Genomic DNA, 23,669 nt, shown 5'->3' with positions numbered 1-23,669 from the left:
GGAGAATATACCTTCTGTCCCCCCATCCTGGGGTCATGTAGTAATTTTTGTTGTCAGAGGGGGTCACGGTGCAATGAAGTTTGAGAACCTCTAAAAACCTCCAATGATGGGGATTCCATAGCCTCCCTTGGAAACATACGCCAGAACTTAACTATCTCATAGTTAGACATTTTTTCCTAATATCTATTTTAAATCCCCCTTGCTGCAGATTAAGCTGATTACTTGTCATACTTCTTTCCCAAAGTGTAGTGCCCAAAACTGGACACAGTTCTCCAGCCTCACCAGTATCCTCCCATGTCCTACACATAACATTCCTGTTAATCCATCCCAGAATATTAGCTTTTTTGAAACCGCATCACCGTGTTCTCTCATATTTAATTTGTGGTCCAGATGCTTCTTGCAGTAGTAGTGCCTAGCCAGTTATTCTCATTTTGTATTTGTGCATTGGATTTTTTCCTTTCTATGTGCAGTATTTTGCACTTGTCTTTGTTGAATTTCATTTTACTGATTTCAGACCAATTCTCCAATTTATTAGGGTCATTTTGAATTATAATCCTGGCCTCCAAAGCACTTGCAACCCCTCCTCGTTTCATGTCATCCACCAATGTTATAAGCATACTCTCTTCTCCATTATCCAAGGCATTAATGAAAATAGTACCAGACTCAGGACAGACCTTTTTTATCAGTAAATCTCTCCATAGCCAACATATGACTGACACTGCACTTATAAATCAATCAGCTCATAATTGTTCATACTCTAAACCCCCTGCTTATGGTCAGCAGTCTTTTATTAGGATCTGTGGCCCATTGTACACCATGACCTTTAGTGATATTGGGTTCTTAAGGGAGAACAGAGGCCCCTCTTCCTCTGATGTGAGGAATGTTGCTCTCTTGGGTGCTGATTATCCTCCACAAATGGCATCACTCCTTTAATGAGAGGAAAGTAGAGGGGTCAGGTGGGATGGGAAGGGTATTTTCCCTACACTTTGCTGCATTCCACATAGGTAAGATTAAGATTTTGTCATGGCTATTTTTAGTGAAAGTCACAGACAGGTCACAGGCAATAAATGAAAATTCACGGAAGCCCATGGCATGATGGGGATGACTGAAGTCCGTGCCGGGGGGGGGGTGTGGGGGGGAGAGAAGAGAGGAGGGAGTTCAGCACCCACCGCTGAGGCAGCTCAGAGCTCTGCAGTCCTCCCATGGTGGCTTGGGGCCCTGGGGTCCCCCTGTCCCCCACAGTGGCTCAGAGCTCTAGGTTCCCCCAACCCCCGGTTGCCCATGGTGGCTGATAGCTCTGAATGCCCCCTGAAATCTGCTGAAGCAGAAAATGTCACAGAGGTCACTGAAATTCACAGAATCTGTGACTTCCGTGACCTCCGTGACATAATCTTATCCTTAAACGTGGGTAACTTTAAGTCTTTCCTAAAATGGTCAGCCAATGTTTAAAGTCGTTTGAACTGGAGGGGGGAGCAGCAGAGGAGGAGGGAGGACTGCTTACCTAGATAGTGGGAGGAGGGAAGATGTGCTGTACCCATCCCCCTATCAGTGTTGCTATCTTCTGAGAGACATAAATATGTGAGAATCTCAGCTTTATTTTATTTTCTTTAAACTAAGTGTCTAAACCTCTGGGTAGAGGGGGGAAAAACTAGAACATGTGACCAGAGTGAATCTTAAAGACTCAAGAAGCAGAAGGTAAGTTAAAACATTCTTTCCTTTTTTTTAAAAAAAATCTCATGGTTTTTGGAGCCTGACTCATAGTTTTTGAATAGCTGGGGTTGGCAGTGCTGCATACTGTCACTCCTGTAATCACTGTTTAACTGAGCCTAGAGAACTTTGTTCAGGCTGCTCCTGTGCCTTTGCTAGTCAGAGGGGTAGGAACAGGGGTGAGTTTCACTATCATTGCCACCAGGGAGGGGCTGGAGGGTGGGGAGAGATGTGGGAGGTGCACTGGGGAGCTTCCATGACATGTCAACTGTAAAAGTGTCCTAATTAGGCTTCAGAGTTAACAGGAGTCTAAAGTAGGGGGAGCATTTCCGGCTCTCAGACTTTGGTTGCAAGTGCGGATCGTGGCCCAAAGGGGAGGGCTCCTTCACTTAAAGGGGAGTTTCCCCTGCTCCTCCAGTCTCCCTCCCCAGCCCTACTGGAACTGCTCCTGCCTCTCTGTGGGGACTTGGGCTGGTGGCACTGTCCTGCTCGGAGGGCACCAGAACCACCGTGTAGGCTCTGTGGCAGGTGGCATTGCCCCTTTAAGGAGAGGTGGCCCTGTGCAGGCTCTTAGGCGTGTGGCACTGCCCCTTGAAGGGGAGGTGGCCCCGTGTAGGCTCTCTGGCGCGTGGCACTGCCCCTTTAAGGGGAGGTGGCCCTGTGCAGGCTCTTAGGCGTGTGGCATTGCCCCTTTAAGGGGAGATGGCCCCGTGCAGGATCTCTGGCGGGCGGCACTGCCCCTTTAAGGGGAGGCGGGGCAGGGCAGGGTCCTCCCGGTGCCGAGCGGCCATTTTTGGCCCGCCGGCCGGTTCTGTGCCCGCCCCCGAAACCGCCCCAGTCTCCGCCCTCCGATCCTGAGCGGCCGCCGCCGGAGCCGCCTCCCACTGCAGCAGCCGGGGCCGCCTCCGCTCCGGAGCGGGGCAGCAGGTGAGAGGGGAGGGGAGCTGCTGGGGGTCCCCTGAGCCGGGGGTCCCCGCGGGCCCCGGCAGGCGGGGGGGGTCTGTCAGGGCAACCCCCGCGTGGTGTAGTGTGGGGGCGAGCCCCTCCCCCCCGTGCCGCCCCCCCCCCCGTTGTGCGGGGACTCCAGCCGCGTGGGCACCCCCCCCCCCGCGTGGTGTAGTGTGGGGGCGAGCCCCTCCCCCACGCCGCCCCCCTCCGTTGTGCGGGGACTCCAGCCGCGTGGGCACCCCCCACCCCGCGCGGCTCGTGCCCTGGTCGCGGCTCTGCCTCTGGTGGCTGCGCGAAGGACCCTGCAAAGGGGCTGAGAGGGAGCGAGACAGAGGTTCCCCTCCCGGCCCGGCCCGTCCCGGGAACAAGGGAAGCGGGTCTGCCCCGGTCTCGGCTGGTTGGGTCAGGGCCGCTCAGCCTGGCCCTACCCGCCTGACCGCACTGGAGGCGCGGGGAGAGTCTCGGTACAAAACGGGGGGCAGCACGAAGGAGGCTCAGAACCGCTCAGCCCCATAGAAGATCCTGTTCACCCTGGTCTGTGCAGTCAAGACCTCTTCCCTCGTCCCCCTCTGGGACTCGCGTTCATTGTGTAGCCAAGGGAGGGAGGTAACAATCCCATCTCCGCCGAGGTGTGACACTAGGTGTCTACACAGCCAAAAAAAAACCCCAAATCTCCGGTGACAGAGAGTCTCAGCGCTCATGCTGCAGGGCTAGAAATAGCAGTGCAGATGTTTGGGTTCAGGCTGGTGCCCCGGACCCAGCTCAAGGCCCGATGTCTACATTGCAATTTCTAGCCCCACAGCGTAAGCAGGAGTCAGTTGACCCAGGCTCAGAGCCTGCTGCCCTGGGTTTTTTTGTGTGTGTATTTAAACTCTTGGGTGGAGCTAGAAATGTCTGTGACTGTCTGCTGTATAAGGGGCATAAGTGCATCAACTTTCTCCTCTGAAAATCCAGGCAGGCCACATGCTTTTTGTAGTTTTATTGCATGTCTTGTTCTTGATTATTCATTCTCTAGTTTTAAGCGGTTCAAGTGTTATTTAAAGGTGATTGAATGGTATTTTCATGGCACCAGATAGGGTAAGAAGCTATATGTATTTGTTTTCTAAGCAACAGAGCTATCTTTTGTAGGCAGCTGTCGTACACAGGAATCTGTTAAAGCTAGTAATTACTGGAACAGTCCAGATTGTGAGGCAAAATAGTTTTGTGCGCTGTTTTTTTGTTTTGTGTGTATCTTCCTCTTCAGTTGCTCTTTTCTGGGCGGATTTGCCAAGCGTGAGTATTGTGGGGGAGGGCAAGGGGAAGCCTGAGCTGCTCAGCAGCTCCTTGCAAGCAACCTGTTGGATGTGTCTGTGAACAGCATGTGGCTTCCCACAGTCCTGTTTAAATACTGAACTGCAGTGGGTATCCGTAAATTCTGCTACTGTTTTTTTGGGGTGGGGAGAAGACAAAGAGGAGACAGGGCTGGGGCAGGAGACAGAAATGAATTGATGTTCAGCTTGCCATTTTCTGTATAGCTTCTTAGTTAGGTTTTCTGACTCTGCCCCTTTAAATGATATATTTTTCATTTTAATTAAATGATGCATAGGCCTCATCCTTCTAGTCTACTGGTTTCAGTAAAACAGACGTTATGAATGGCAGCAGATGTTACTGGATTATATTATGAATGGGAGTGGATATTATTGTGGGTTTATGACGGAAGTCATATTTGTCTTTTTTTTTTTTTTTTTTTAAGTCTCTTGCTGTTGGTCTTAGTTAACCTTACAGGAATTTGACTTGTACCGTGATAGCATGTGGCAGGCAAGTCCAGACAGAAGAGGGAAGATACATGTGGTGTTTTTTTCCTTTTGTGTTGTGATTAAGGTTGAAACTTACAGGGAACCAGCTTGTTTTGACTCAAGTGTGATTCATGCAAGGCACAAATTTCCTGGTGCTTGTCATAGCACAGTTTAAACCACTTTCTTGGGGTGACCAACCTTCCCAATAGCAGAGTCCTGGGCCTCCTGTGCATTACAAATGCTATGGAACCTGGCTGCAGAGGAGGCATCACATGAACTGGTTACAAACATGTTTTCACTTTGTAATGTAGGCTGGCTATTACCTGTGTTTAATAACCAGCTTACACCTTTCATGTGATTAAGGTCCAGATCATACTACAAACTGGATCAGCTTTTAGATTCCCTGGTTCCAAACTATTGAATCCGTGCATAGAGAATAATTGAAGTCAGCGGGCCTGTGCTCTAAGGTACAGGCTTCCACCTATGCAGATCAGCCTACAGGATAGAGGCCCAAGCTTGGAACTAATTTAGGGGACTGTTGGGATTGTATTTGTAGTTTAGATAGGAACTTGCAGCCTGGGTAGGTTTACCAGCTCAAAAGACACAGGCACTCGTCCACCTAAATCAGCTTTTCTGTGACTGAAAGGGACTAAATGTGTAAAAATCGTTTGATTTGTTTATAAATTGGATTTTGTGCAAAATCCAAAGAGTATTATGAAGAACTGTTTGTAACTTGTTCCATATGAAAAGGGGAGCATATCAATCAGGAAAGTAGCCTGGGAGAAAGCGTGACTAACTAATTTAGGGACATGGAGGAGTTTGACCGCCATGGGTATAAGCTCACTGTTAACTGTGTGAGATCTGAATAAGGAGTCATTGGATCTTCCTAAAATATGTTACTTTAAGCACCTGAGTTGTCTTAATATGGTGCTGGGAACCAATCCCTGAATCCCATTCAGTGTTTCACTGAGGCTTATAGTTGGGATTTTTTAAGGAGCTGAAAGGAATTAAGCACTCAGATCCCTAAACAATTCAATTGACTTTGAGTCCCTAATTCCCTTAGGCCCTCTGGAAAATCGCAGGCTTCATTAACTGCTGCCTTAGGTTCTTTCACTTTCTTGAAACGTTAACATCTGTCCTTTCTTTGCCTTGGGGCTCCATAGCGAAGATGTTACGTTTCTTTCGACGAACTCTGGGGCGTCGGTCTATGCGCAAGCATGTGGAGAAGGAGCGGCTAAGAGAGGCCCAAAGAGCTGCAACCCACATCCCTGCGGCTGGAGATGCAAAATCCATCATCACTTGTCGAGTATCGTTGCTGGATGGAACTGATGTCAGTGTGGACTTACCGGTATGAGAGAGACACAGCTGCCTTTTAAACACTATTGACTTGCATCAGTCAGATTGAGTTCTTTATTTTCTATGAGCTGGATAAAGATATGCCTGTTTGTCATAGCAACCAACCCAGATCTATTAGCCTCTGATTATAAATAGGTGCTGAAAGGATAATGTAGTGGTTAGTCAGTGCTGTCAGTTAACATGTTCATAGAGGTATCATTGTGCTGTAAATATTGAATGTTTTTCACTGTGCTAGTGTGTGGTGGCATACTGAGGTAGGTCTAGCTTAGATGGAGAGATGCTTAGTAGCATTTGGGGTGATTCATATTTCCTTTTCAGTCCTGTGCATGCACATTGAGGGAGAAGTTAAACCCCTTGGTGTAACTCAGCTAATGGGAGTGATGTGCAGGGAAATGAGGATAGTTTTTGAAATTCTGCAACCTTTTCATTCAGCAGCTTTCTACTTGATATATATATGTAGACAGATCGCTGTTGGCATGTACCAGCCTATTGAAAATTCACATCCTTAAAAATCTGAATGCTGACTTCTCTGATAAGCTTGCATAAAGAACCTTAAATAATATATTTGATTGCGTGTGGTGTCTCTTTTTAAAAATACAGGGCAGCCTAAAGAGCTGAAGATCATTTGTGAGTGCTTGTTTGCCAACAGGACTGACAATGGTGACTGCTGCCACTCACCTCTCTCTTTAGTTTATAGCTATGTCAGTGATGGCTTGTTTGAGTTTGACCAGCCCAGTGCTGAAAAGCTGTGTCTCACTGCGGCTCTCTTAACATATGGCTAGATCATGAGAGCTGTTGACTTCTGAGGGAGTTGTTCTGAGGCTAAAATGGATGCTCAGAATGGTTGCGCCGCATGTCCTGTCTTAAAGCAAATGGATTTTATCTCGTAATTAACTGTGATTGTGTTGAAATTAGGGCTGTCGATTAATCGAAGTTAACTCATGTGGTTAACTCAAAAAATTAATCACAATTAAAAAATTAATCACAATCATGGTTTTAATTGCACTGTTAATAAAATACCAGTTGAAATGTATTAAATATTTTTGGATGTTTTTCTACATTTTCAGATATATTGATTTCAGTTACAACACAATACAAAGTATACAGTGTTCACTTTATATTATTTTGATTACAAATATTTGCACTGTAAAAATAATGAACAAAAGAAGTTGTATTTTTCAGTTCACCTCATACAAGTACCAATCTCTCTATCCTGAAAGTGCAACTTACAAATGTGGATTATTTTTTTTATTACGTAACTGCACTCAAAACCAAAACAAAGTAGAACTTTAAAGCCTAGAAGTCCACTCAGTCCTACTTTTTGTTCAGCCAGTCGCTAAGAGAAACAAGTTTGTTTACATTTATGGGAGGTAATGCTTCCCGCTTCTTATTTACAATGTCACCTGAAAGTGAGAACAGACGTTCTCATGGCACTTTTGTAGCCGGCATTGCAAGGTATTTACATGCCAGACATGCTAAATATTCGTATGCCCCTTCATGCTTTGGCCACCATTCCAGAGGACATGCTTCCATGCTGATGACACTTGTTTTAAAAAAAAATGCATTAATTATATTTGTGACTCAACTCCTTGGGGGACAATTGTATGTCTCCTGCTCTGTTTTACCCGCATTCTGCCATATATTTCATGTTATTGCAGTCCTGGATGATGACTCAACACATGTTCGTTTTAAGAACACTTTCACAAAGTGCAAAGAAGGTACAAGTGTGAGATTTCTAAAGATAGCTACAGCACTCGACCTAAGGGTTAAGAATCTGAAGTGCCTTCCAAAATCTGAGAGGGACGAGGTGTGGAACATGCTTTCAGAAGTCCTAAAAGAGCAACACTCTAATGCAGAAACTACGGAACCTGAACCACCAAAAAAGAAAATCAACCTTCTGCTGGCTCAGATGATGATGAAAATGAACATGTATGCGCTGCTTTGGATTGTTATCGAGCAGAACCCAACATCAGCATGGAGGCATGTCCTCTGGAATGGTAGCCGAAGCATGCGGGGCATATGAATGTTTAGCATATCTGGCACGTAAATTGACAGAATTAAACCATTTAGTAAATCCCCTAGGCTATTTGTTTCTACTACTGAGAGATCAAATGGTGAGGCTATCTCTAAGCAAAGTCTCTCCAAGTGGATCTCGGATAGCATCAGGTCCTGCTATCAGACCCAGAATGTTCAACCACCAGAGAATGTTAGGACTCATTCATATCAACATCCATTGCCTTCCTCCACAACGTGCCTATTGCAGACATATGCAAGGCGGCCACTTGGACATCTGACCACACATTTGCCAAACGTTATGCTATCACACCGGATACCATGGCAGACACCATAGTCGTCCATATGGTACTATCTACCGTTGTCCCTCATGCAACTCCAAAATCCCACCAAGCATAGTGGGTACTGCTTCACATTCACCTGGAGTGGAGCACCCACAGGGACAGCACTTGAAGAGAAAGTTACTCACCTTGCAGTAACTGAGGTTCTTAGAGATGTGTGTCCCTGTGGGTGCTCCACTATCCGCTCTCCTCCCCTCTGCTTTGGAGTACTAATCAGACAACTCTACAGTAGAGAAGGAACCGAGAGGGGTGCGGGACGCGCGCGCTCAGGCAGACCCTAATGATGCCGCGAGACAGCAGCTGAGCGCATGCGTCCCAACCAGGCACTGCTACTGAAGATGTCTGATCAATGGAGCACCCACAGGGGGACACATCTCTAAGAACCTCAGTTACTGCAAGGTGAGTAACTTTCTCATCTGTCTCCTTCCTTTCCTGTTTGAATGTTTCCATAAATATTAAAAGCCAGATTTTAAATTTTCATCACATGCTCTCAGCCTACAAAAAGGATATTTTAAGCAAATGAATATACATTTGCAAAAACACATTTCATGACCACAAGTGGCAGTCCTGAAAATTGGGCTCTCTTAGTTCAAGGATGTGGTCCCTAATTCTCAAGGCCTCAAAGTACATCTTTACCGGTGGAGCACTGAAACCGGATAGGTAGGCAGTCCTAAATCATATGACATAAAAGGATAACAGCAAATATTGTCAGTGACACAACTTTCCAGTTGAATCGAATAAAGGTTTTCATTACTAAAAACATGATGTGACTTTTGTATGCTTCTATCCAAGCAAACTGCTGAAAGATCCACAAATGGGATAAAAATAGAATACTTCCATCTGCTGAAGCCCAAGCCCCACTGCCCTGGGCTGAAGCCGAAGCGTGAACAACTTAGCTTTGTGGGCCGTCTGAGGTGTGGGGTCCCAGGCAATTGTCCTGCTTGCTACCCCTTAATGTCAGCTCTGGCTTTTAATCTACTGGATATACAGAAAAAGAGTTGTTGTGGCACAGCTGGGCTGTGGAGTTTTTATAGCATGTCGTCCGGGGGGGGCGCCTCAGAAGGAGGTTGAGAACCCCTTACCTAGAGGACAAACGTGGTAGAAATATATGATAATCCCTGCCCCCAAAAGTTTACAATCTAAAGGACATGATATAGCAAGTGGATGAGATAGGCAGGTTAGGGCAGAGTGGTTGGTAAATGCAGAAGGGACCATTTTTTTCTTAACTGACCTCTGATACTCTGAAAGGAATCTTCTAAAGTTCATTTCTCCTAGAAGTATTGTGACTGCAATAGGGACCTGGTTTGGGGAAGAGTGAGTTGAGTAGTGACATAATGGAGATGGGGTGGAGATCTTGTGTTTTTCAGGCATAGAGAATACTTTCTCCCCAAAAGGGGTGGGAGTTCAGGAAAGAAATTACCTCTAGATAACTTCCTTGGGTAGTAAAATGGGTGTGGGTTTAAAAAAAATCTTTATTTTGGGTTATGGCGGGGGGGTGGCAGTGTAGAATAGTAAAAGTGTGAGCTGCCCAGCCTGTGAAAATGCACTTGTCCATACAGTGTAAGGGTCATAGCCTCAGGTGATGTAAGTTAGTATAGCTCCATTAAAGCTGTTTTACACCAACTGATGATCTGACCCAATTACTGTGAACAACTGTTTTTTGGAAGGATGCAAGTGGTGAAGCACTCCCATTTTCTAAAATTGAGCAGGTGCTGGCTTATACTGTAAGTACAAATCTGACACATATATGAACGTGGCTGATGGTACATAAGGATACCCTTCACCACTGGTGACCTAGATATGAACCTTGGTTTCCTTACCATTGACGATTGGTTGTTTGATTTCACTCCAGTCTCTATCACCAAACAACTGCACGTTAGTACAATTGTTGACCTTTGATGAAGAAAACCATGGGACTGGACTAGTAAGGGGTGATGCATGGGAGTGTGCAGTACTGCATCCTCCATGGAGGAGAGGCGAGAGCCATACTAAGAGGGCTCCTCCCCATTGTTGGGTTTTTTTTGTTGGTTTTTTTTGGGTGGGGGGGGCGTAATTTCCCACTATGAGGACACTTCATGTGTGTCTGATATAGAAAGTCATAAATATCCCCCAGTAGAAGGGTTTGGGGATCTAGTACGTGGTATTCCCTGATTGTTTCCTCCTATACAGTGGTGTCTCACTCTTAAGCAGGAAGCTGACAGTTGATTTAGGCCCAGAGTTTGCCTATGCTTGGAAACTTATCCAAAATAGCTATTCCAACATAATTATTCTGGAATATTTATGTCAAGTATCAGAGGTGTAGCCGTGTTAGTCTGGATCTGTAAAAGCAGCAGAGAGTCCTGTGGCACCTTATAGACTAACAGACATATTGGAGCATGAGCTTTCATAGGTGAATACGTCACATGCATCCCATGAAGTGGGTATTCACCCACGAAAGTTCATGCTCCAATACGTCTGTTAGTCTATAAGGTGCCACAGGACTCTTTGCTGCTTTTACTGGAATAATTATGTTGGCATAAACCTCTGTGTGGATTAACCTAAACAAGTAAAAGGCACTCTTATTCCGGAACGAGCGTGTCCACACAAGGCATTATTCTGAAATAGCTATTTTGGTAAATTTCAAATGTTGCCCTGCACTATTTAAAGACTTATTTAAACAACCCAGCCCACTTGCTGACTTTCCTGCTGTTAGAGGTTTTTTTTTCTCTATTATCTCCTGCCTACTTTAATAATCTACATTAATCAAGCGTTGGGATTTCAAGCAATTAAATATACATGAGGTTAATTTGACCCCTGAAGGGAGAACCAGTCACAAATTTAGGTCTGTTTTGTGGGTGAGGTAGTTAATACTTTATTGGAAATCGTTAAGCAACTTTGAAGCGCTTAACTGCTTGTCGTTTGAGGTAACCCCAGCTCTGCCAAAACACACAAGATAAGAGTGAGATCAAAATACCACTTAAATAAAATTGAGTGTTTCTCAACCGAGTTGTTACTTTATAGTCTCTTGAATGGAAATGCAATAGAAATGTATCTTTGTTATTTCTTTGGAGCATGCTGGGAATGGCAGTTTTATTGAACATAAGTACGTTTATGTGAACCCATAAAAAGTAACTTATTGTAGAGTATTGTTCATCCACTGGCTTCCATTACTTAAACATAGACAGTAGGAGACCTGTTTAACAAACCTTTGGGAATGTATGTGTGGCTCCCAGCCGTGGGGTTTTCAACTAAAACTTTAAAATTTGTTTAACTTACACCAGATGGGTATTTTACATTTATTGTTTGGTATAAGTTGTGTACGTAAAACTGTGCATGAGGGATGCTGGATTGACAGGGCCTGTAGCTAAGTCAGAAGCACAGTACAGGCAGTAATGCAAGCTTTCCCACCAATGCCTTAAATCCCATTCTTGAGGGACGGCCTCCCACGGAGTTCAGTCTCTGTGTCCATTTGGTCCTTTGTCCCTCTGCTTAGATTGCTAAGATAGGTGCCACTTGTGATGTGGACATCCATCCACTGGGAAATAAACATCCATGAATTTCAGGTGTCACTGAGTGGTTTTTGGACAATAAAAGCTTTTACAACCTGAGCCAGAGTCAAACTGCCATCTAGATGGAGGTAAAGGGCTCTCATTACCTGTTCGTTCAGCTATTAGCATTATAAAGCTTGAATAGCTGTTTATAAAATATTTATATAGAGACATATTTTAATAAAAGTAAAATCTAAAATGTAGTTGTTGTGGAGGCTTTCTCTTGGCTTTAGACCAGGCACCAGGTCCTTAGTGTGAGCTGATGCCTTTTGTAACTTCACCTTTCCCAAAACCTGAATTTATTTAACTTTGATCAGCCTGTCTTTCCTACTGTTTATGCTGCAGGAAACATCCACTTGTTAAGATAAATTATTAATAGCTCAATGTGTTTTGGATGAAAGAGGACCTTGGTTCAAATGTCTTAAAAGTGGAAGAAATTATTATTTTAAATAAACAGATGAGCTCCTGTTGGTTCAAGAGTTGTAAGAAAGTTGTTTGGAGAGGTGGTTTTTTTTGGTCAATGTTTAATACATTTTTTGGTAATAATGAATCTATTAACTGAAACTAAGAGACGAGGCTGATGCATTGTCCCCAGTGCCTCCTCTTACACTTGATTATTGCTGTGCATATATGTGAGATCACTTGCTGTTCCAAGTCCTCCTGATAATTAGTAATAAGGGAGTGACAGAAGGGCATGACAGCCTGAAATCGGTGTCTAGGCCAGAGGTCCCCAACCTGAGTGGCATATGCCCCCTAGGGGGACCTGAGCAACATTTGGTGGGGCAGCGGGGAGAGAGTGCCACCCAGCCCCACTTCACACCTAGCTCTACTGCTGCCCTGGCTCCTGAGCCCACCCCCGGCCCCGCCCCCAGCTGTGGCCCCAGCTTCTGGCCCCTTACCCCTGTCCGTGTACCCCCACCCCTGGGAGCCGCAGCCGCACTTCTGGCCCCAGGGGAGGGCACAGACGGGGTAAGGGAGAGTGCGACCCTGAAAAGTTTGGGGACCACTGGTGTTTAGGCTTTTGTCATTTGATTTAGAGCTTTCAGTATAAAATGTAAGTTTGAATCATATTGTAAGAGAGGTTTAACCCAGGTTACATTTTATTTAAATGCAAAGTATTTAAAGATCAGAGTACTATAGGGTAGTGGTAAGTTTGCTTGCTCTTTTTAGTATGGGATTTAGTGGTTGAAGCAGAGATGGAGGAGCTTCTGAGAATAAAAATTATAGTTAGCTTTCTATTACTTTATAAACAAAGCAAATTTTGTAGCAGAAATCATTAGACTGGCTTTTATATCTGTGTTCAACTAGTTTGTATACTTTTCCCAACAAACATAGCCAAGAATTCTGTGGCACAAACTATCTCAACCTGGTGGTGAGCTACTAGTGAGTTGGCATACAGTATGGTACAAAAGTTTGGGTTTTACTCAACTCATAAGTGTATACACCTGTTAAAGTTGCTGAGTGACAACAGTGTATTGACAATCACATCAGTTGTTTACAAAACCCAACCACTTACAAGCAAGGAAATATATAGTTAAGGACATTAAAAATGTACACTGCCTGACTAATAAACATAAATACATTTCTTTCTACTTGATAAAAATAATATATCTTTCATCACAACATAACAATCTTAACTCTTACCCATAGATTTTCTTAATGGATTTTTATTATCTTGATGTTGTATCTAAATATTTTCTCTTACAGGAGACTAAGTGAGAAATGTCTGTTAAGATCAAACAGTAGACAATACAAGTTTTGATAAACTGCTTCCTCGAGAATAGTGTTGTTAAAGGAATTGAATAGAAAAAGTGTGTAGCATTTTTATGTATATGCAAATTTGACTTGTTTGAAGCTGATCAGTTGACACGATATACCAAATTTTTAATGTTTGATATTCAAATGATTTATGTTCATACTTTGTATTTATCATAAGAAACATAGTATTTATTTGGAATCCGAGATAAGGTTGCTTTTTATTTATATGAAAAATTACATTTTAAGTGTGTGTGTTTTATAAATGATATGTTATATAAGTACTTTTCACTAGTGTGCCCTAGCAATCTTAGCTGTTTCTTTAAATAAAAACTGGCTTTTGGTATTTTTGCTGTTGGTTTTTGTGTATGCAGGTAAATTAAGAAATTAGGTTTTTAAAAAAATAAATAGGATGGAGTGGCTCACCAGATTAATACATTAAAGGAGTGAATGGTACACATTTCTGTGTAGAAGCAATGCATCTCTCCACTGTGTATGTAAGGGTTATGAAATCACTTGTTGATGAGAATGCCTTGTGTGTTAGAGAAATGTTGCTTGATTTGCTTTGCTTTAGTCATTTGAAAGGATTTGAGCTATCCTAGAGTATAGTCTTCATATGGTTTTTTCCCCCCCTATCTGCTTCAAAGATGAAGAATTATGTCTGGATTTCAAATCGTGGCTATTTCTATACCTGTCCTTGAAAACTGCCTGGTGCATTAGGCAGTGCCAGACGCCAACCGTGTTTCCAATTTCATGGCATAAAGTGACCTCATTGGGCATGTAGGGGGACACTGAGCTGTAGAGTTCGGTGCTAAATACCTCCAAATCGTTGGCATTTGGCACTGGCTACTTATAAAAATAGGTTTAAAATCTACATTTGATAAGTTACAAATCATTAAGTATTTTCATTTACTTGGTGCACCGCAAATGCCAGCAACTCTGCAATTATAGATGAAGCTGTTGCCAACTTTGTGTTTAGAAACATTTTTTTGGGCATACTCAGTTTGTGTATTCGTAGCCTTGAAAAGGCAGCTACAGTAACAAATCTACCTGTTACATGCTAATTCATTTTGCAATTTCAGAAAAAAGCCAAAGGCCAACATCTGTTTGAACAGATCATGTATCATCTGGATCTCGTTGAAAATGACTACTTTGGACTCAGGTTCATGGATTCCGCACAAGTGGCAGTGAGTAACAGAGCCTTGTTTTTTCTAGGGACAGTCATTATGTTTAAACCTTAACGTGACAGACCAACAGACTACCAAAAAGCAAATGTTTATGGTTTAAATTATCTTGGATGCAAAAACTGTAGAGCATACCAAAGTTTAATCAAGCCCATGTTGGCCACCACAGTCCCTTACATATTCTTGTCCTACACTTTTCTGACCCATTCCTGTGTCTCCTTTCTGGTTTTAAAGTCAGGACAGTTGTTGCAGAAGGACTTTGATACCACAGCACTTTTGTCCAGTAATGTTAGTTACGAATGATTGCAGAGTGGAACTAGCTGGGATTGGGTTTGCCTGGTCTTTCTTCTATAGGCAGTGATGCAGGGAGAGGCCTTCTCTGCCAGTGCATGGTGCCATGGGCATTCTTGTCTGCAATGAGCATCCTGTCAACATCCACTGTCAGGTTAAGGGCAGGAAAGCAGACAGCTGGCTTCTTTAATGCCATATTAATGACCAATCCTGCAACTAATTAGCACTCAGAACACCTCTTGCCTTCATTAGAGGTAATGGGAGAGGTGACTGCAGCAGTCAGGTGCTTTGCTATTTAAATCTTTTGAGAGATTTAAGCAAAGATTCACACAAGTTTGACTTTAAAGAAAAAAGGTTTTTTGGTTTTTTTTGGGTTTTTTTTTTGAAAACCAACCTTTTGCTTTTGAAACCACAGAAAGGGACTATTAAAGCATTTGTCAGAAGTGCTGAGCACCCACAATTCTTGCTGACTGCAGTTGGAGTTGTGGGTGCTTCACTGTTCTGAAGATCAGGCCCCTAGTGAGAACCAAGCAATGTGACTTTTGGACTGGCTACTTAGGTGGCCTTGCTTTCTCCATTTTGGTTTCATTTTTCTCCTTCTCTGGAGGGAAAAGTGACACTTTATATTGACACTTCAGTGTTTTTAAAATAAATAGCTATGATGTTTCATGAGGAGCTAGGTAGGGAATAGATCTGGATCTCAGTACTGTAACACTTAACCTGACCCAGGACTGACTCTTCCTGTAACAGGAGGGAAAAGGTGCCCTTCTAAGATAAGGGGCTCTGTATCTAGATTTTTGAATTGCTTGGGTGTCCATCGCATGTCTCTTTGGTACAGATGACCAGGTTGTCCATGCATTTCAAAATCACTTCAGATTTATTTCAAAAGTAACACACCAAAGTCAGCAGGGTAGGAAAGGCAGCTGCTGGTGAGCTAAATAGCTGAATTGCTCTAGTTCAGTCTGCAAGATAAAGGTACTGACACTAGTCCACTGACTTCTGAAATTTGTCAAAAGTTGAAATTTTTAGGAGCAGACGTGAACTATTTACCTTAAAATAGCATGTTAGTTGCCTTGCTGTTAAAACATGAAGTTCTCTTTGGTTGCCTTGTCTGCCAGGGGAGGAAACAAACAGGTTGGCTGGCCTCTCTAGATTCTGGATGAGCTGTTCCCAAATCCCTCCATATCTTGGTGGTATCCTACATAAAGCAGTCTCCATGGATCTGTCTTTACACTTAACTTGTTTTGCAGAGAGGGGTTTCCTTTAGGAAAATAATCTGACTTTGAACATTTGATACTTAAGGTCAATTTCACAGATGACATGAGTAGGCACAATTCCACTCAAATTCTCTGCGTGGCACCCATTTACACCAGCAGTGAGTATTGCACTTGATCTCTTGGATTACAGAGGACATCTCGCACTGCGGGGGAAAAGTCATGGATTCTTCTTCCACCCTGGAGATGCCAGCAGAGATGGTTGGAGCAGGATCTATCTGCCTGCCTGCTGGTGACTTGTCAGCAAAAACACTAATTTGGAAGATTGCTAGAGGGCTAGTGATGAGAATTAATTTTCAGCACCTGAGGTCACCTTGGTGGAAAAGTAGTTAAAGAGGAGGGTGGGTACACACATGTACTACCAAAGAGAGATGTAGGCCCTCTGGCAATTTTACTAGATAAAATACATTCCAGCAAAAATACTGAGATCCCCTTCATTATTTGTTCACTTTAAAGAAAATGTTTTCTCTTACTTCCCTCTCCTTATCTGCACCTGTTGCTGCTATTTATCCATATGCCATGGAGCATTTAGATGGTTACTATCCTGATATGACAGATATTGAAACTGCTTTTATGAATTTACAAGCCCTGTACATGACTTTGTGTGCTATATTGCTACACCTGCAATACAAATCTAGCCCCTTGAGATTGTTGCACTTCAGTTTGCTCATAAACAGCTCCATCACACTTCTGTGTTCTTTTCACCAAAATAGCATCCTTTATGCATTAGAGCATAGAGACAGTCTAATTGATTTCCATGCTGTCATGTTCCCTATGGAGAGTTTCCATGTGCCAGTAGCTTTTATTAGAGCTCAGAGTTTATTCAACTCCACTTATTAAGCCAAGCTGTGTGACTATTTTTCCTGCCCACCATCCCAATGTCTGGTAACACTGACTCCTCCTCAGGTGATGGGGCTGTGAGGAAGAATCTTTCCTACCCCAAAAATAGCTGATGAGTTAGGTTCCCTGGGCTGGTTAGTATTTCCAGTCCAGGTGATTCCTGGTGAGTATTCATCTAGACAGTGTAACATGCTACCTGCAGGCAATTCAATTTGGTTTGTTTTCTTTTTATAACTGTCGTGCGCATTTACACGCACTGTTTAACGTGTTTCATTTAGACCCTCGTTTATTGTAAGGTTTTTAAATACTGTAGTAAGCTTCTCATTTTGAAAAGACTAGAGCCAAATGGCAAGAAGCAAACAATTTAATATTTCTGAAGAACTGTCTGCCTATTTCGATGTCAGCTTTTCATTCAAAATGGAGCAAATAAATTAGTGATAATACTATCCCCGTTCTACAGGTGGGGAACTGAAATACAGAGAGATCACGTAACTTGCCCAAAGTCCTGCAGGAAGTCATGTGGCAGAGTCAGGAATTGAATTCAGACCTCCTGAGTCAGTCTAGTGCAGCATTTCTCAAATGCGGCCACCAGGGGCTTTTCGTGCAGCTGCAGCCTCCTTGGTTGGAAATGTGGGGGGTGGAAATGGGGGTGGGGAAAGCAGTGGCCCCTCCTCAGGGGCTGCCAGCAGGAGTTAGGCCCTGTCCCTCGCTGAAGCCACAAATGCTGAAGGAGCAGGCAGATGGTGGAGCTTGGGCTTCAGACCTGGGGTGGCAGGCGGCGGGCTCCATCCCCTGGCCACAGGCTTTGAGCCCTGACCCCGGCCCTAGCCCCAGGCTCACCCTCTCCCCCACCTGCTGCCTCCTCTGGCCCTGGGCTCCAGCCGTGAGGCAGTGGGCTCTGACCCCCGCAGCCACAGGGTTTCGGACTCCAGTTGTGGGGCCGTATGATCCAGCTCCGGTCCCTAGCCGTGCGGCAGTGACTGACAGCCCCGAGCTCACCCCCCTCCCCCACTGTGTCCTCTGGCCTCAGTCTGTATCTGCAGGGCTCCGGTCCCTGGATTCATTACCTCTGGCCCCCAGCTGCCTCCCTGCCCGCCTCCCCATCCAGGGCTTAGTCCCAGCTTGCCAGGGCTGAGTAAGTCTATTGTGAAAAGTGATATTTGTATGTTTGTTAATATCACTTTTCACAGCCTCCCAGCTAGCTAGCAAGTCTGCTGCTGTGAAAAGTGATATTAACAAAATACAAATATCACTTTGCACAGAAACAGACTTACTAGCTAGCAAGTCTTTAAAAAAAAAAGGCAACCAAAAAAAAGCAAAAGAAACAACAAAAAGGGACACGAACATGGAAAACACATTATTTGTTTCTATTCTGTTTAGATCCAGTAAAGAACAGAGAAAACTGTACATTATTTTTATTACTGAGTCTGTGAAAAAACCTACATAAATAAATTACGATTTGAACATGTATCTGTATGTATATTTGTTTTTCCTAAAGTTAATTGAGTATTTTAGGAAAAATTGTCAGAGCGGCCACCAGCAATAATTGGTGGCTGTACTATGAGGCCATCAAAAATGTTCTTGTGAGAACCCCTAGTCTAATGCCTGAACCACAGAATAATCCTGTATTTCAGAGGCGGCTAGCCATTTCTGTTGTCCTAGGCCGAGTCTAAAAATTGCTTCACTGGCCAGTTGTACCAAAGGAAGGATATCTTTAAAAACAAACAAAAAACCCTCCCCTGCCTTTTTGTCTGAGGTGAGGAGGGTACGTAATATAGTAAAGTGTGTGGGTATGTGTAATAAGCAGTTATATACACACATGAGAATTTGCTTAACTACAAATAAAAGGAAATTAGTATCTAGTCTAAACTGTTAACAGGTCCGTTTTAACAAATGAAGTATAAATAAAATGGTAAGAACGTCCCTTTTCTCTTATTTTTTTATCTTTGTGTTGCTATCCCAGGTCTTGGTCTACTCTACAGATAAATGCATCAGAGTTAGGAGGGGAGCTGGCAAGAAAAATTACTAACCACTCTTGCTAAGATTTTGCAATTTGAGATCCAACCACTGACCTATTTTCTACGAATAAAATTTTGCAATCCTGTGTGAAGTGAAAGAATATCTTATCTTACTCACCTGACCTCTGTATTCATTTTTAGTCTGGTGGTTAGGAATATTTTTTGTGCTACAAAGACAGAAGCTGGCAAAAAGGAGCGTTTGTGCCTGTTTCTAGAGCGTACGGGGTTGAGCCAAAGCTCGTTGTGGTCAGTGGGAAGGCTACTGTTGAATTCAAGTACTGTAGCTTTAGATCAATTCAATGTCAAACAGCATAACCCAGTCTAGAGGTGTGGAAAATAAAGATGACATGAGACTTGTTAGGCTAATTAGCTTAGCCTTTAATAACGTAGAAAACATAGTCTGTAACAAGAAGGAAGTGCTGAACTTTAAACTGTGGCAAACTTATAACCTCACTGTAATGTACAGAGAGCATTATGGAGTCAAATGCTACATAAGTTTAATGCATTGTGGAATACATTGTTTTTGTTATACTCTAGCAAATACTTGAGCTATGGTAGTTCTTAATACTGAACATGACTTGCATAGCATTGTCTAAATTACAGAGCAGTTAATTCCACATCGCAAGAGAAGAGCTATTACTTCTTGTCAAACAAGATTTATTCTTACCACTTCGTTTAAAAAGCTGCTGTTCCTATTTATTTGGTCTCCCTTTCTGAAGCGATCAACTCAAAATTGTTTTAAGAATAACTTTTAGCGCTTTTTTGTTTGTTGAGTATGCAGTTTTCATTGTTCATTAGTGATTCATTCTTCTCTGTGACTGTTCGATTTGGATAAAGGTACTAGAGCAGGTAGAATAAACTCATCAAAATGTAAACTTTTTTGTCAGCTCCATTTGCATTCCATCTGAATCACTTGGAATAAATGTAGCCTTCTCTCTCTCTCTCTCTTTTTAAAAGTCCCTCCAAGGTTTCCTATGGTAAAAGCAGTTCTGTTTCCCCTTCTCCCATTGTCCCCTCCCCCCTTCAAGCTGAACTCTTGGAGGCGTTGGTGTTAGGAGCTGAGTCAAGTAAAGTGCTATCAGTGCCTGTCTCCGGCCTCTTAACTGCCTACCACTGGAATGTGGAGGAGATGAAAGAAAACAGATTGGAGATTAAACAGATGTGCACACAGTCCTGCAGTCTGAAAATGGCCCTCCTCTCCTCCCATCCCCATCTTACCTTCTGTGAAGTATCTGAATCACCAGGCCCCTATGTGAGCAGCATGACCTATAGTTTTACCAGAGGAGCACTGCTGATTTATGACCCTCAGCTGTATTGGTAGCAAGGAGACATCTGAGATCAGCTGACTGAGATGCCTCTTTCAGCATCACATTGCAGCCAAAACATGGTGTGCATGGTACCTTGTTTCAGCTGTTCGGTCAGTGTAGTTCTCTTCTCAGATAATGCAATGTCTGTTACCTGCCCATGTCACACATTTTGGACAGATCATGCCCCTTTGACATGGATCTGTGTTGTCATCGTGCGTTGGGCCCAGCTCTGTCATTGGCCCATGGTACAACCTCTGCCATACCGGGAGTATGGCTGCACAATTCCTTCTGGGCACGCTGCATGTGCACTTGTGCCCAGGCTTCTTTCTTACTCGTGGATGTGCAGTTTTTTCTATGTGGTCTAATGTGCTAATATAAGTCATAATTTTTCCTTCTGAGAATGAACTGGTATCTAGCTTATAACCAACATTATTGAAATGATGAGGTATTTTCTACTCCCATTTTTTTCCACCACTAAGACTTTACCATCTCATTTTCAGCATTTTTAAAAGTTATTTGTTATAAGTATTTTTTCAATAAAACCAGAATTTCCTCTTAAGGAAAAAGCCCCATGTATATTCATTAACAAATAACACCAAGGCTTTGTCTAACCATGTATGCCTAGAGGAAATGTTTGTGAGGGAGAAAAATAATTCCTTCATTATTTTTCCCTTCCCCAAAATGTAGAACACAAACTGAGGCAGGTATCAGACATTGAAATCCTCATTTAATGCGAAGTGAATTTATCTCACACTGTCTGTGCACAAGCAGGAATTGATTTGTTCTCCTGGAAGAATGTGGTGTCATTAATATGGCTTGTTTGTGTATCAGTACTCCAGACAGATAAATGATCTGTTGAGGACTGACTTTTACATGTAGTATTGCTGCATGGATGCTGTCTGCTGTAATCACTTGAAACTAATTCTGTGCCTTGAGTTTATTTCAAGTGAAAATGATCTATTCTAGTGCACTATGATGTGGTGCTTCTGTGCTCACTCATCCCCTTAAAGAGTCTGCTCTGTGACACACTTTTTGTATGACTTAACCCACGTCATTTAGAATAAAATGCTTTGATAAGCAGACTGGGGCGTTAGCCATAAAGGATTCAGATTAAGCTTTGTTTTAGTGGGACTGCTTGCCATTTTAAGACAGTCCTTCCTAATGTATGGCTAACCTTTGTGACTTCTTTTACATCTGTGTTTCTTTTTGTAAAGATTTCTCCTTACCTTATGATAAAACAATTTCAACTCAAGGATTCTGTGTCTTTCAGCATTGGTTGGACAACACAAAGAGCATTAAAAAACAAGTCAAAAGTAAGTGTCCTTTTCCATTTCTTTTTTCGGCCAATCAAGTAGCGATATACATTGTGGAAACGTGTAGTCTAGTGTATTTGCTACACTAGAAGTCACCCTGCCAGGAACAGGCAGTGTTCTGAAAGGGATGATGTGGTGACAAAATCTTGGCACATGCCTACTGGTGACTTAAAAACACTCCATGGGGGTCCTGTTACTTAATTCAATATACTTTCCTTGATGCTGGAGGATCATTAACTACGAAATGACTTATTTAGCATCATAGCCTCGCAGTTTCTTCAGCAGATGTAGAGCCTTGTCTTCACTAAATGAAAAACTGTCTCACAGCCCCCTCTGCTTGGTGGGTTGTAGAATGCCCTAATCTGTGTGTGGTCTGCCTATCAAATCACCACATATGACACACAGTTTGGTAAGAGCTTATTGGATAGATTCAGTGAAGCACACGCTGATAATTTCGGATATGTTAGTATGTCAATTTTGGCTGACATTATTCAGCAGCTTCGCTGCCAACTGTACAGTCTTTAGAGTCTTGCATGCTACTTTAATAAAATGTAAATCTTGGAAGGGATGTCAGAGAAAAGGATTCTAGTTTCAATACAAACATCCATCTAGAGCTCTGCAGTTTCAAAGAACTGTTAATCCAGTCTTTGTCTGGATTAACTCTCTGCCTTCTAGCAAGATGATGCTCCCACAGAGGGACTGTTAAACCCCACCAAAATGGGTCTAAAACTCTGTGGAATATGGTGGCATACCCTGTCAACAGCAGGTACTCCCCAGAGCTCTGCAAATGTTTTACATAGGCCAGCAGAGTTTCTAAGAATTTGGCTGAGTGCAGAGCCAAAATCCATGGCTTTCTAAGTGATGGATAGAGTGCTTAAATATTGGGATTAACCTAGATTTGTCTGGTCTTGGCAAGACAAATCAATTTAATGGTTTAAGACGGTTGGGTTGACTTGTAATATGTAAAACAAACTATTTAGTGTGTCAGTGTGGTTTGGTGTGTTTTTTTTGTTTTTTTTAATTGTCACAAGGGAATTCTTTTCTCGAACACCTTGTGCTGGGTCAAAACCATTGATAGGCAAGACTCTTGCTGTATATGCTTCTATTCTGTAACAAATTTAGACCTTCCCCAGGTAATAGACCTCTTATCAATTTCTTCAATTCATTTACTTTGCAGTTGGTCCACCATACTGTCTGCATCTTCGTGTAAAATTTTACTCCTCTGAGCCTAACAATCTCCGTGAAGAGTTAACAAGGTAAATGGAGTGTGAGCTCCACAATTGTAGGGCATATGTTGTTTCTGTTTCAGGAGGTTGCCTACTTAATATGAGTCAACAATGCAGCGCTGTTGTGAAAAATGCAAATATCATTCTGGGATATATTAGCAGGAGAAAGGGAACTGTGGAGGGAGAAGTGAATGGGGCTGTGCTGAAGGGTCAGGAGGGGAGTGGAAGACTGCAACCCTGGAGTATTGGCCCCCCTGCCGGCTAGAGCCACCTTCAATGCGGCCCCCTCCACTTCCCTGTACAGGCTTTGTCCAGTAGATGAATCAGATTGGGCTCTGTGCCCTGGGCCACTCTGAAGGGCCGAATCAGGAGGAGGATCTGTGTGGCTGTACTGTGGTTCGGTATTTCGGAGGTGCATCCTTCCACTCCCTACTTGCAGAGAATGGTAACTGCTGATTGGTGGCTGCTGCAGCTGCAGAAGTGGGGGAGTAAGACAGGCAGGGGGAGCCTGGTCCTCACAGCCGAAACTGCCTGCACAGTGCCCCCTCTGACCTGACCCATCAGCACGGCCCATCAGGTCTTCACACCCCTGATAATCCAAAGGAGCACTCACCTTAGTTTTAATTTGAGAACCTCTAAAATAGATGACCCCTTGGGATCTCTTCCAAGCCTGCAGTTCTATGAATAGAGCTGTTTGGCTGCTGTTGGGATTTTTGCCACAATATTCATTGGATACATTATTTGACATGGGGGGTTGTTGGGGTTTTTTGTTTTGTTTTGTTTGCCTTATTTAA

At 43.3% G+C, this 23,669-nt stretch overlaps 1 protein-coding gene across 6 annotated transcripts in view; it reads left to right on the top strand.

Annotated features, from left to right (window-relative positions):
- Nucleotides 1–23,669, top strand: part of PTPN4 (protein tyrosine phosphatase non-receptor type 4) — a 302,113-nt gene that overhangs the window by 213,631 nt on the left and 64,813 nt on the right. For all 6 annotated transcript variants that reach the window (XR_005586213.1, XR_005586214.1, XM_039494797.1 and 3 more), the window contains 4 exons: nucleotides 5,594–5,778; nucleotides 14,505–14,609; nucleotides 21,607–21,649; nucleotides 22,827–22,905. Coding sequence is in view for 4 of the 6 variants with exons in the window: in XM_039494797.1 (XP_039350731.1) it covers nucleotides 5,594–5,778; nucleotides 14,505–14,609; nucleotides 21,607–21,649; nucleotides 22,827–22,905 (412 nt within the window). In the remaining 2 variants the exon portion in view is untranslated. The remainder of the gene's footprint in view (nucleotides 1–5,593; nucleotides 5,779–14,504; nucleotides 14,610–21,606; nucleotides 21,650–22,826; nucleotides 22,906–23,669) is intronic.

This window comes from Mauremys reevesii, linkage group 11 (genome assembly GCF_016161935.1).
Source record: "Mauremys reevesii isolate NIE-2019 linkage group 11, ASM1616193v1, whole genome shotgun sequence".
NCBI classification, from domain to species: Eukaryota; Metazoa; Chordata; order Testudines; family Geoemydidae; genus Mauremys; species Mauremys reevesii.
This window is presented reverse-complemented; position numbering and strand designations above follow the sequence as displayed.